The sequence below is a fragment of the Adiantum capillus-veneris genome, chromosome 27 (assembly GCF_014529385.1).
Source record: "Adiantum capillus-veneris isolate H3 chromosome 27, ASM1452938v2, whole genome shotgun sequence".
Classification (NCBI taxonomy): domain Eukaryota; kingdom Viridiplantae; phylum Streptophyta; class Polypodiopsida; order Polypodiales; family Pteridaceae; genus Adiantum; species Adiantum capillus-veneris.
In genome coordinates, this window is record NC_140957.1 from 61,430,245 (window position 1) to 61,444,947 (window position 14,703).

Here is a 14,703-nt window from a genome sequence, read left to right on the forward strand (position 1 = left end):
AGCATCTATATACATGTTCTTTCCCCTGTAGGTGAAGTAAATTCTCCTTTCAGGGAACTTCATGTTGGCAGCCATGCGATCAAACCATGGTGCCCCTAGGATAACATCCTGATGTTGGAGAGGAGAGATGAAGTCTTCTTTGTTGACATAGCTTTGGACATGAAGCCTCAACTTCCCAATCAAGGGAGTAACGGAGGCTTGTTGTCCCTTGAAAGCTGCATCAGTTGTTACTATATCTCCCATCTCAAAAGCTTGAATGCCCAACTTGGTGGCCAACTCTATTGATATGAAGTTGAGAGTAGAGCCAAGGTCAAACAAGATGAAGGCATCATGCTCTCTTACCTTTCCCCAAGCATAGGAGAGTGATGATCCTTTGCAATGAGCATCCTCTTTTGGAGCTTCGATGGTGGAAGCCCTAGGAGTCTCATTGCGAGTATTCTTCTTGGGGCAAGAACGATAGCCATGTCCTTGCTCCCCACACTTGAAACATTTATGGTCCTTGCGAAAAGCTTCAAGCTCTTCAGGAGAGAGTTTGTTTTTACCTTTGTAAACTCCCTTCTCCTTGGACCGATTGTTGTTGTTGTTATTGTTGTTGTTGGAAGTGCCTTGGGAATTATTTTGAGCATTGGATTTCCCCTTTGCATCATTTTTATCTTTGTTTTCCATGGGCTTGACATTATCACCATTCATGTTCGAATCCATAGGAATTCCAAGATAGGGAGTACTGCACCCACTTTGATAAAAGGGCAGTCTATAAAGCATAGGAGATTTGTCAGGACAAGGATCCTAAGGAGCAAGGCTTTACCTAGGGGGTCAGGGACCTGAGCCAAGGGCTCTGACTGGACCAGTGTGGCCTGGGGATCAGTATTATGGCTAGGGCTAGGAGCCGGTCTATATATAGGGTGGTAGGGCAATGGATCCGGCATCACAGTCCCTAGGTCTTATATTGGTATCAGAGCTCAGGGAAGGGAGAGCTATGGAGGAGGGTAAACCTGCTTTGCATGGCTTTGCATGTTCTCTCTCTCTCTCTCTCTCTCTCTCTCTCTCATATGAAGAGACATGGCTGCTCGAGTCAGTTTTCTCCCTCAAGCTCGTCGAGGTCTTCAAGGCAACACACATGCGGGAACCAAGGCTAGAACGGGCTGAGTTTTCCCGTCGAGTAGTCGGCATCGTGGGCAACAACCCTTGTCGAAGGGGGAGGTCGAGAGCTGACCTCAATGAAATCATCTATAGGTGATATCTACGGGGTCGCAGAGCTGGTGGGAGAACTCTTCGTCACCTGGCTAAAGCCTAGAATGCAACTTGAAAAATGCTAGGTCTCCATCTCTCGTTGGCGTTGCAGATAGAGTTCGCATTGTTTTTTTCCTTTGTTTTCCACTTGGGGGGCGGCCCACAGTCAAAGGGTATTCACCTTGCATACACACCCCCATTCAAAGAGCGAAGTCGAGGATAGTTGGCATCGATATGACAACCAAGGACTGAGCCTGCCAAGGAGAAGCCGGTTCAAGAATCATGGCAGCTTGAACACACAACTCATGCAAGACATGCCCAAGTGGGGCGCAAAAAAATTGAAAGCCAGCCAGGAGCCTTGGTATGAATTACGATTGGCCAAGGTAAGGCCAACATCAATACAGATACCGAGGATCGAGGGAAGTCAACATCGAGGGAAGTCCAGATCGTGGGAAGTCAACATTACAAGCAACCCTAGACAAGGGAGAAAACCATCAAAAGAGATTCTGAAGGGTAAGACATTTCCTACACGGGTGTGGCATGCAAGGCATGCGGAAAATTGCAGCAACACGTTTGCAATTGCAGAACTTTCATGCATATGATGCATGTCGCAATTATCAATTCGACGACTGTTTCATATCTGATGGAGATGGCAATATAGACGTTTTCGATGGCTGGTAAATACAATAAACTTGAAAATGATGTTTCTTGTTCATTTCAATTTTGCAATTTTTTTTGCATTAGTCAACACAAGCTTCGAGACCATTGCTTATGGTGGAAGGGGAGCTTGTTCCAAGGGATGTTTGTCAAGGACAAACGTCTGCAAGTAAGTATGACCGACACTAAGTGCAAACAAAGTTGTTTAGCAATACATGCATGTACTGGCATGGTCTCTGGCTTGAACGATAAACCTATGATTGTATGGTCAAAGTACTCGGCAAGACTGATCATTAATTGCATTTCAAAAAGTTGTCAAGCTAGTTGCTCGGGCTTGACTTCTAGGCCAGTTGTCTGCCATTCATGCAATCAGGCAATGACATGATCCACCCATTTTTGGCAAAAGTGATTTGACATCATGGGAGCAAGGCTTCACCTACAAATCCTTATGATACCAGTAATCACACCAAGCAGATACAAGGTACATCTCTTGCCAGTATTTTTATATTTTTCGATACGGTGTATAATTCGACAAGGTCAATTATCGGTGAATGCTCGACACGATCGACTTTCTTTTGCTATGCCATTGTAAATCGGCACGAGTATCTGGGAGCTATGCGCACTAGAACTACACGAGTACTTATGTGAAGCAAGGCTTCCCTTTTGATATTTGGCATCGCGATTTCCATAGTTTGGAATATGCCTTTAGCATACAGACTTGGGAAAACTTGCCAAGATGTTGCAGGTTTTTACATCCCATGTGGGTGTATATGATACATATGCTTACTCACTCAAGAAGATTCGAGCGAATTACCCAAAACCTAGCCACAAGTAGGCAACAAGGTTAGTAACTATCAAGTTATGTTTGTTTTGTCCATTTTTTACTTTTCACTTTGCAAAAGATCTCTCTGCTTTGCAAAGCAACGTGCTTGGACAGACTCCATAAGAAGCCGCTATACAAAGCAAAGTGCTTTGCCAGATTTCATGCAAAGCAAGGCTTCTCTTGTGTGCAACGGTATTATCGATTGACTTTCGATCAATGATAATGGCACACATCTTTAGCACTACGTGGATATAAGCTCACATTTTATGCAACCTTGCACTTTGATGTCTCCATGCCAATGTAATCGTGCAAGGCATGTACAACAGAGGCTCACATGGTTGAGACTATCATTGAAGCCAATGGCTTAATGTTTTATTTTTGCCATGTATGCACGATATACTAGTATGATGGGCGTATGAAGGTCACCATTGCATACGCTTTCGCTACAACACTAGCTACTCTATCAAGGACGAGCTCAGTTGTTGATGTTTTCAAACATTTTGTTTTTATGTTTATTCATAGGCAACATGCCATACATCTGCACCCTGATATAGTCACGATCACATACAAGGTAAGTGGGTCAAGATGTGACTTATAGTACCTCTCCCTACAAGGGCGTGGTACACAGTTGTACGCTTATAGGATAAGCTAAGCCTCTCTCTACGAGGGCATGTAGTTGTATGCTTATAGGATAAGATAAGACACAGACATGGTTTGCATGGGATCATACCCAAGGGGCATACAACACATTCGAATAAGGGGTTTTCTTTATCCCATCATTTTCTCTTTCTCTCTCTCTCTCTCCAACTTCTCTACAGGAAAGGTGCAACTAGGCATGATTTTATAAAAATCTTTCTATGTCAATACGGTAACTAAGAGCCATCTATTGCCATCTATTTTGTAATGGCTAAGAGCCATCGGTTTGTAATCCATCAGTGATTGATTTCAAGATCGAACAATTCTATACAGTGGAGTACCCCTCAATACTAATGGACAAGCAAGAGTCTTGCCATTAGTGATTTTTTTGGGTTGTTATTTTAGCACTACACACTTTGAGTGTGAAAATCAAGTTGAGTTAAAATAATGTTGACTGATAGTTGAGCAGTTTCCATACAAAAGTCTCACCAAGTGGTTTGGCAACGACCTAGGGGTTTGGATTGCAACGGCAGCACCCAAGGTTACATGTGCAATATTACTTGTATTTTACTAATTTTCAAATTAGTGCTCACAGGCCTTCGCAAGCGAGAAATTTAGGTAGGTGCCTTTTACTACAGGTAAGTGAACACTATGTTCAACCTCCAGGTACGCATATGATTTGGTTTTTTTTCATTTTTACATATGCTTTGCTTGACTTTTTCGAGTTGGATGAATAAACTTCTATGTTTTCATCCATTTTTGCTCTTCAGCGAGATGAAAAGGTCACATAAGAGTCAAGAAATTTGGGATGTAGTGTCCAAAATATGTTTATGCATTATGCAATTATAGACCCACTTGTAGGGTTTATTTGGCACATGTTGTCACATGGGATACAACATGGTCTAGGAACTCAAGGAGTTCGGTTTAGACAGTTTGGATCATGGATAATGAGGGTCTTTCTCATGTACGTCGCATGCGTGTTTACAGTTACCTCCACACCCAAGTACATCTTGTACTTGCAGGATGTTCTTTTTTTAGACATCCTTACCTGAGATATATTCCACATGTGGAGAATATGAGTCTCTGGGACTGACACTGGCGTCGCTACTTCAATTATGTGTCGTGACGATGTCCTTAGGTGTTGGTCGAATCCGTTTTCTAAACCATTTTATGCACGTCGTATCAGGAACAATTTCAATGGCCACGAATTGTCGGATACTTAGAACAACTTGTTAAGGGTACAAGTGTTACTAAACAACATTAACGGATGGTTGTTTAGGTATATGGCAAGGCTACGTGTTGTTAATAAAAAAGTTTCATTGTTTGTACCTAGAAGGGACTTATGTTTTACCTTCTATAATGGTTCGAACGTTTCAGCAAGGTTTGCAAAGGATTGCAGTAGCGAGTATTTAGTTTCTTTTAAGAACTATTTACGCTCCTCTTTAATGTGTGCTAGGGCATCACATTCACCATCAGTATTGGTAAGGATGATCATGGATATATAGGTTCGGGTCTGTTTTTGCTAAATGCATGCACACTAGGTGTTATGGGCCCTAGTGTTTAGCAAAGTCTGATTTGGAGCGGCATGCATATTCATCACATTGGTGCTATGAAGCATTTTGCACTCCATGTGCAATATCTCTTTGAGATTATGTTTGGATCTACCAATCATCAATAGAGGTCATGGATCGGTTTGGGTGCTTGTGGATCTTACACGTTAACCAAGATGGTTATTCAAGCCATTATTGATTCCTCAGCAGTGTTGTACGATATTGTGATTCCCGTTTACCAGTCATCGGGGAAGACTATCTGTAAACCGTGGGGAAAAACACACCTTAGTACTCTCAATTATCCAAAGAGGATAGACAGATTACAAGTGTAATCTTGTGCTAAAGGATGTGCAAAGCGCATACGTTAGCACCAAGAAATCCAATTAGCAAGAATGTATCGCTCTTGTTGGAGTTTTCTTACAATACGATAAAGCATGTCTGTGACTCAGTTTAGTCCCTTCATGTGTAAGTCAGGTTCTCAACCTTGAACACTAGTTATGGTGGGGTTGTCTACTGATGAAAATTGAGAACAAGTCAAGGACTTATATTTTGCTGATAAGTTACGCCAGTCAGTTACTTTTACGAGAAGTGAAAAGAGGTACTCTTTGGGGTACATCTTTGTTATGATAACACGTTTAGCATGCTCGTCTGTGTTCTAAATGGAGTTTACACACTATAGGAGCCGGTAACACATGATAGTTGCAAATGGACAACAATGTGGAAAATCAAGATGTTAATCTTGGTTTCATTGAACCTCCAACTGAACCGTGTTCTGGTCAAGTGAACAGCTCGATCCATGAAGGATGCCACTCTTGTTTTCGAGGATGAAAACGCTTCTCCAAGGGGGGAGTAATGTTAGGACAAGGATCCTAAGGAGCAAGGCTCTACCTAGGGGGTCAGGGACCTGAGTTAGGGGCTCGGACTAGACCAATGTGGACCGGGGATCCGTATTATGGCTAGAGCTAGGAGCCTATCTATATATAGGGTGGTAGGGCCTTGGATCCGGCACCACAGTCCCTAGGTCTCATAAGATTGCACTAAAGAAACTAAGGATGTTGAGAAATCTCAATGGATACTTAACTCTGTAATAATAGAGCACAGAAAGCATAGCTAAGCCCAAGGAGTCTCCACTCCAAAAATCAAAAGGAAGAAGGAAGCACTAGCTCCACTCGTTATATGGGCATTGGGCAACCTTCTACTCACCAACCCCATTTAAGACTTCCAGCTTGCAACAACCATTCTTTACTAGACACCTAATCCATCATCTCGAGAACCACTCAAAAGACACCCAACCCATCCTCTCAAGAACCACTCAAAAACATATCGACCATTTCATTTTTTACTTTTATTTCTTAAAATACATATGACATTTTTCACTAGCAAAAAGGGAACACATCACTATGGCCTTAGCCAACCCTTTGGGCAGGCCAAAAACAGTAAAAAAAAGGAGTTAAAAAAGTGGCCTTCATGAAGAAGGGACCAGCCTCAACACTAAGTAACACTTATGTTTAATGCGGGGCAAAGTAATGGGATCGACGACGGGGAAGTTCACCCACGATGATCGAAAAGATCGTAGCCGCAGATGTCTGCTCAAAAACTAAACCTGGACAAGCGCTAAACCTGGACAACGTGGTCAATGCACCCCAAACTCACAATATTACAGCGTCAAAATAATTTGGGATACACAATGTGTATGCGAGTGTCGTGGTTAGCCCATTTGACCTTAAACGCGGACCCTCGAGGTCGCGGGTTCAAATCGCGCCGATGCACCTCGTTTTTCGCGCTGGCCAGGTTTAATGTCCCCCATTTTTTTGATGACACGCCTCGTTTTTCATGCTGGCCAGGTTTAGTGTGCCTCAAGATCCCGCCCCCAATCCCGACCGTCGATCCCATTACTCTCCCCGCATTAAATATAGGTGTTACTTAGTGCCAAGGAGGGGTCACGGCAGTTTTGGTAGACTTGTCATCTTCCATAGTAAAGTAGGAGCAGCCTTGAAAAATGAAGGCGGCTTCAGGGTCAAAACCGTGGGTCCAAGGGCGTGTGCTCGTTGCGTGCCATTCGATCTTTCGAATCTTCGATGATCCGGAAGCTCTCTCCCATTCCTGCCAGTTTTCCCTGCATATTCGTAAGACCGCGCGCGGATTCCTTGCCTTTAGATGAGCGAGCTCCCCCCCCCCCCCCCCCCCCCCCCCCCCCCCCCCCCCCCCCCAATTCTCTCTCTCTCTCTCACACACACACACACACACACACACGCGCGCACTCCTTCATTTCGGGCTCAGAGTGGTTTGAAGTAAAACGCTTATTCAAATGGCTGCTGCCCAATCAGTCCAGGAATTCTTCCGTGTAGTTTGAGAGAGAGAGAGAGAGAGAGAGAGAGAGAGAGTGTGTAGTATGGCAGCTTCAAGTTCAGGCTCATGCAAATCCCTTACTTCGACCCATGTGAAAGTGGGCGAGGTAGACAGTGCGGATCCTCGGGATCCTCGGCCACGTTCCAGTGCGGACGCAGGATTGTGTGCATGTGATACCTTTTGCTCTGCTTTACAGGTGGGTATCACACGTGAACGTAGTCAACTGGCAAACCATGGCCAAGGAGGTACTGTGTAAGTAGCAAGAACTAAAGATGCCTTATATCAATTTTTCCTTCTGAAAAGAAAATCCCTTTGTTGAATATTTTACTTTGGTAATGTGCATGCTTCCATAACTGTGTGTTATATACAAACTTTTCAATTGCTTTTTTTGTGCATGTGCTTTGATTTTGCTCGGAGAATTGAGTTTGCATTTAAGGTGAGAATTATACTCAGATAGTGTACACATCCATGTTGTTAAAGGTCATGCAAAGCGAACAGATTGTACTCAGAGAATTGAGCTTGCAGTTGATGTCAGAATTATACATAAAGAGGGAATATGCATCCGTGTTGTTGAAGGTCATATGCAAGCGAACAGATTTTAGTGAAGAGAGACGACACAATCGTTAAGCCTCAGACTAGCAATGGCCACGATGACATTGCTTGACTTTAGCGCGTTTTCTAGAAATTGGAAATGCCCCACTGATCTCATTTTCCTATTTATCATTTGTGTCACTCCTCGTTGTGTGGAGAAAACAATTGGGATTGTGTGAAGAGGGGGTTTCGCTTGAGGAACTTTACATTTGGAGGATTACAATAGAACCCATCTTGGTGCCTGGTCGGAGGAGATGGTGTTTTTTGACAATTTTATGCGGCTATCGGTTCTTGTCATGAATGTAAAATGTGCTAACCCAAGTTTGACAACATTTGGAAGCTTGTACAAGCGTTTTAGAGTTGTTTCATTCACCTTCTCTTTGATGACATTTTGAAGGAAAACAATCAATCATAATTGAACATGTATCTGAACTCGGACAACATTTGGGAGTTTATATCTGTTTTTCAGATTCGTTTCACCAACCTTGTCTCTGATGTTGTGAAGGACGACAATCAATTGTAACGGGGGAGGCCCTTGCAACATTAGCCTCTAGGTATGAAGCCACTCTTAGCATTCATTGGTTGATCACTACTCTCAGATACTAGTCTCATCATTCCCATAGGAGCTTCGCCCAGGCACCAGGATGGTGTGGGTTGGTGGTATGGGATGCCAACACCTGCTGTGGAGGCTTGTGGATGGTATGTATCCAAGAGGGATGGCATCATCTTTGGGATTTTGGAAGGACCTAGAAAGACTGTTGAGAACTACTCCTTATGATCAGTTGAATCCATTTTGGAAAGTATGAGGACCATCAGCCACATCAGAGAGGTTTTTCCCATCAATTGCTTCAATGACTTCATCATCAAAATAGATTCCAAGACCTTCTGAAGTTGCTTCAGAAATGAAGAAGAGAGCTGTTGATAACTTAAGCACATGAAGCACATCATTCGAAACTAGCATCACAACTTCTGGTGCCAGTCAAGAGTTTGGGGTGGGAGAAGATATACTTGATGAAGTTGGTCTCGTCTTGTTTGATTTCCAAGAGAAATATTTCTGATACCAAACATAGGAAAAGTAGAATCATCACCACGATGGCTGATGAAAAGGTAGGCCTATAGTTCTTTATGTTGTGAGAAATGTGAGACACCTGAGAGGATGCTCCACTATCACCTATCCACTACTCTTACGATAGTAACAAAGAGGGAGATAGAGGAGACAGCTATCAGGTACTTGGATACCCCTATTTTTATATGCGGATGACATTGTGCTCGTAGCTGACTCTAACACAGGGGTTGCAGAAGCAGGTTGATGCATTACAGACCTTTGCACATGATAGAGACCTGTCGTTAAACCAAGGCATCAACATTGGCTCTCATGCATGGCCAGGCCTACCTGTATTTGGAAGAGTAGTTCAGAGCGTTGTCTTTCTCCAGAGGCAGCAGTAGTGAGGCTGACATGAGGGCGGGGCTTAGAGCGGATATGCTCACAGGTACAGTTCCACGTGCCCCGAACTAAGCTATGGCTTTTTGACACATTGGTGACCTCCACATTATTGTATGTGGTGCAGATTTGGGGCCCTAACTTGGACCATCGCACTCACACTGGTTGGACCTAGAGCTATGGAGAGACCTCTAGTGACTATGATATCCAAGTTGATGAGATGATATCCAGGTCGAGGAGATGTAAGGCCATAGTCGCGCATGAGATTGTCAGAGCATAGTTGGGGGCGACACTGATTGTGGTCAAGGCACATACGAGATCAATATCCTATATACATGGCTTAGAGCTTCCACATCATCGATATGCCAGATGGGCACCCGAGTGCTGTTGTACCGTTTCAGTGGTCGAAGGCTGATGCCCAAGCTTTCACTTACTTAAAAAAGCTCCTAACTAAGGCACCCATTTTAGTTGCCCCAGATTAGTCTCTCACTTTTCATGTACATACCGATGCTAGTTAGACTGCTGTGGGTAGTGTTCTGGCTCAGCCTAGCAACGAGTTCAACTTGGATTGCCCCATTCATTATGCAAGTCACCTGCTCACGAAAGCCGAGCGCAACTACAACACAACAGAGAGGGAAGGTCCAGGACTCACAGGTACAATGGGGTGTTGAGGCTCCAATGTGCAAGGAGAGTGCAGATGTGCGGTGCTAGACCCAAGACACGAGACTCAAGACACTAGACCATAGAAAGTAGATGAAGCGTCTGACGACTAGAACCAACTACACATATATACAATCATAAAGAGCCACCACGTCTAGCCTGACAATCCAACTACGTCTATCTCCAAACTGGATTTGGCCACGGTGTCCACTAGACCACCACCCATATCTTTGCCATGTGTCATTGCCTAGGCGAGAGTCCGTTCAGTGTGAAGCCCACACCAACTGTAACTAATTGCCTATCCTGTGCAAGTGACACTGTAGCCCTGCTACAAGTTGCCCGCTACAAGACCACTCACCGTCTTAGTGAGAGAAAACGCTAAAAACTGTGAAAGGAAACTGCATGTACCAAGTAAGCGGAAAAAAAACTGGGTATGCACACACAATGAGCTGAGCTACACTCTCTCGATTGTGTCAACCTAGAGAGAGTGTCGTCACTACTATCGCCGCTACAACACCCGAAGAGTCTGCCTCCGGAGGTGGAGCCATAAGATCGATCGTAGGCGACTGCACCCTGCTCTCTACAAACTAGTGCTGTGGGAAAGTGGCTGCCACCTGCTGAGCGGCAGATGGAAGCACCTATCCTGGATGGTGCTAAGGCCTCTAACTGACACGGCCATAATAATGTGCACAAATTTCTCACAAGGAACTCTGTGTCGGCTACATCTGTGTCATGTAGGCGGCTGCTGAAACCCCCCGGGATAGTAGTCGAGATGCGGAGATTGAGCACCTCCCATAAACTGTGGAGGGACCTGGTTGCCCATAACCCATAGGAGTTTGTACCTGTCTCACTGGACACATGCACCCATACCCCATAGCTGCCGGAATATGGTAATCTCTAGTGTTGGGCTGCTGAGCTCCCATATCTCCCTGTAATAGCATCTCTCGAAATCTCTAAACTTGAGCTTTTAGGTTGTCGATGATTTGGGATTTCACTCTCAAGGCTTGACGTAAAGCAAAGATTGTAGCATCTTTGTCCGCTATTACGCTCTCGACGACACGCAGGCATCCCTCCATGGCCACATGTGGCTGAGTGGCGTCGGTGAGTAGCAACCAACCACTCTACTCGAAGCTCAATGGTAGCGATAGCTTTCTTTGACTCTTGAAGGATCTCCTTAGATAGCCGGAACAACGAAGTAGAGTTTGCCACAATCGAAGATGCAACAATAGTGCCTAGGGGAGTAACATGCTCAATGGGTGAATTTGAGATAGGGAGAGATGACGAGGTAATTGTAGGTGGTGTGTGGGAAATAGTAACTGTGGCAGGAGTTTAGTAGTAGGTAGAGGTGCATGTGAGGGAGAGGCCGCAGATGTAACAAGAAGAGGTGGATCAGTAATGGCATAGCTAATCACCGGCACAATAGAAGCAATTGTAGCATATTCTTATCCACTTCTACAAGGCTCACATCGATGTTGATGACACAGGCCAACATGGGGGACCGCAAAACATTGGAAGCTCGACTGAGTGGACTGCACTTGGACTCTAAATCTCTTTGCCCTCGATTGCATTGATGTACACAATATCTGATGAAACCCACAAGGTATAGTGTTTATTAGGCAGTAGAGGCCATCATAGTGTGAAAAATTAGTGGAGACATCACATCTTCCTTTTGGTTCTTTGGCATTCCCGACCAGAAAGTAATATTTGAAGACTGCCAAAAGCGCTTTGTTCCTCGCGTAGTGGGGGTGATGAGCCTGAAACAAATCTTGACATGCCTGGAATGTAGCGTCTTTAGAGAGCTGAGAGTATGCACGTGTAGCCGACTTTAACTATGGAAAGCTTGTCATCCCCAACGCATGACCAATTCGTATTGCAGTAAGAGTGTGACCTCGTACCTTTGAAAAAAGCTTTAAAAGGTCATGAACCATATCTATAGGGACATCAATTGGTAAATCTGTATGAGCCAACGTCGTTCAACCCAATTCTGCAGCTGATTGCGAGAGAGTACGCCGTGAAGAGATGGATTAGGGGGTTGTAAGGGAAAATTTAGGGAGAATTTTGCTGGTTTCTGCAAGCCTGCTGATCTCATGGCTTAATAACTGATTATTGCTTTCTTTTTACCTTTGGAATCTTCTCCTTGGACGTTGGAGCGGCCTGATTCGAAGCTCGAATCTAAGTCCGAATCCGAATCCTGTGCAGACGCCTGTAACTTTCGTCACCAGGGGCACTCGATGTCATGTTTGTAACGCCATGGCTACTGTGGTCGGATTCTTCTCCATCTCCAGAACTAATATGTCTTTCTGTAGGGGTAGGTCTCTTTCTCAAGGCTTCCCTGGACAACTCCTCCTGCTTTCTGTCATATGGACATGGACTCACTACGGATTGTAGTCTTGCAGACAGACTGACTGACGCAAATTATAAATTCACTAAGAGTGATGTACAATAGATTGCGCTGTAGCAATACGGAAGGGCTCATAAGACCACAAAACCTTATATACAACTCTCTTAGATGCTGTCAAAACACATTAGTATACATGGAGAGGTTTACAACTTTTGTAGTGTGCTCCGAAATCGTGTACAGGACGTGTTCGAAAGAACACTGGAGAACGTTGTACCGAACTTGCTCGAGGAGAACATTGGAGAGCGCTATACAAAACTGATTGGGAGAACGCTTCGATAGGGGTCAAACGATGGCGTGGGTAGAGGTGAGGGGGAGGGGGTGGATAGTGGCGGAAGAAAGAGGGGCCTCTACAGACCTCCTCACCCCTACCCACCTCCTCTCTCTTTCGCCACTACCCACCCCCTCCCCCTCGCCCTTACCCCCGCCATCTCGTCCAAGCATTCTCCCTAGTAGGTCTGTACAGCGCTCTCCATCATTCTCCCTGAGCAGGTTTGATACAATGTTCTCTAGTGTTCTCTTGAGCACGTCCTGTACAGGATTTCGGAATATAACACTACAAAAGTTGTAAAGCTCTCCGTGTATTCTACTGTGGGGTTTTGACAGCATCTGAGAGTGCTATATGTAAGCTTTTGTGGTCTTTTGAGCACTTATGTACTACTACAATGCAGTCTACTGTACATCAATCTCTCAATGAATTTATAGTGTGTGTCAGTGTACTATAGTCTGTTTGCAGTGGACTACAATTTGAAGTGGTCCGTGTCCATATGGCAGGAAGCAGTAGACAGTGGCGCAAGGAAGCCTTGAGAAAGAGGCTTGCTCTTGTTGAAAGGCACATTAGTTCTAGAGACGACAAAGAATTCGACCACAATAGCCATGGCGTTACAGACATGACCTCAAGTGCCCCTAGGGACGGGGCACCACGTGCCAACGGAAGAGAACAAACTGAACAACTTCAAGCACTTCAAATAACAACTGAACTAAAAGAGATGAGCGACACACGAGACGAGGAGTGGCGAAGCTCCACCTCGAGAGCACTGGCTCCAAACCATGGCGCCCCTATTGCTATTTCTTTATATTGTTTGAACTCAGTACAACACCGGTACTCTGTCACAAACTGGTGACGTGGTTGGCCCCGGACACATTTACATTGCTGGTAGGCCCAGAAAATGCGCCGACAAGCTGACGTGGCAGATTTCCGCAATTCACGTTGACATGCCGACGTGGCTGCTGGCAGCTGTACAAAATTTCCATAATTTGCGCTGATTGCTTTTGGTAGATTTTGGGAACCAGTTGCTTTTGGAACTTTTGCTTTTAAGTTTAAAGCTTTTGGAGATCACTTGCTTTTGAGTTTGAAAGCTTTTGGGGCTCTGCTTTTGGGCATCCCTTGTAAGAATAAATACACCCAAGGGCCTCACTTCTCAAAGCATCTGGACGCAGGGTCTGAGAGTGAACACCTGCGGGCTCATTGTACTTTGCTCAAAGATTAAATATAGACTTCCACCACTTTATGGCACTGCCTTTGAGAAAAACGGTGGCTCGATTTTTTTTTTTTGATCCTTCTCGTGCAAGTGATTTTGAATTCCTTATGGCTTATGCCCTGTAAGATAGAGCGATGAAGGTGGGAGCGCGCCCGATGCGTGATGGAGTAAGGGTGGAAGTGTCTAATAAGTCAGGGGTCAAGCCACGAAGATTCTTTGATAAAATTTCCTGGTAATTTTGGAAGTGCCATCTTGATCTGTCTGCTCTTTGGTAGGACCGGTATGCTTTCAGAAAAGCACACGCTTGAAGCTCTGATACCATTATAACGGGGACGGGGCACCAGGTGCCAACGGAAAAGCACAGATTGAACAACTTTAAGCACTTCAAATAACAACTGAACTGAAAGAGATGCACGACACATGAGACGAGGAGTGGCGAAGTTCCACCCGGAGAGCACTGGTCCCAAACCTTGGCGCCCCTTTCGATATTTCTTTATATTGCTTGAACTCAGCTGAACGACGGTACTCAATCCTCTGCACCTCTACGCGGGAGCGTGTCAAAGAATGAGCCCTTGACTCATATTTAAAGGCCCTTGGCCTCTAAAAGCAGTTACATTGAAAATATTCAAGTTTTAAAAGTATTTGGCCTCCCAAAAGCAGCCAACGCAATTTGTCAGGGGAACGAGCACCACGTGCCAACGAAAAAGAATAGATTGAACAACTTTAAGCACTTCAAATAACAATTGAACTGAAAGAGATGCACGACACGAGATGGGAGTGGCGGAACTCCACCCCAAGAGAGCACTGGCCCCAAACGTTGGTGCCCCTTTTGATATTTCTTTATATTGCTTGAACTCTGACATCGCCAGTACTCCACCCTCTGCACC

The 14,703-nt window shown here is 44.7% G+C and overlaps 1 protein-coding gene across 3 annotated transcripts in view; it reads left to right on the forward strand.

Annotated features, from left to right (window-relative positions):
• The first annotated feature begins 7,088 nt into the window (after nucleotides 1-7,088).
• The window catches only part of LOC147422073 (uncharacterized), a 43,521-nt gene continuing 35,906 nt past the window's right edge, over nucleotides 7,089-14,703 (forward strand). For 2 of the 3 annotated variants that reach the window (XM_086503690.1, XM_086503691.1), the window contains exon 1: nucleotides 7,089-7,497. In XM_086503690.1, coding sequence (XP_086359816.1) covers nucleotides 7,289-7,497 — 209 coding nt within the window. In that variant the 5' untranslated portion in view covers nucleotides 7,089-7,288. The remainder of the gene's footprint in view (nucleotides 7,498-14,703) is intronic. The other variant, XM_086503692.1, reaches the window with a different exon arrangement.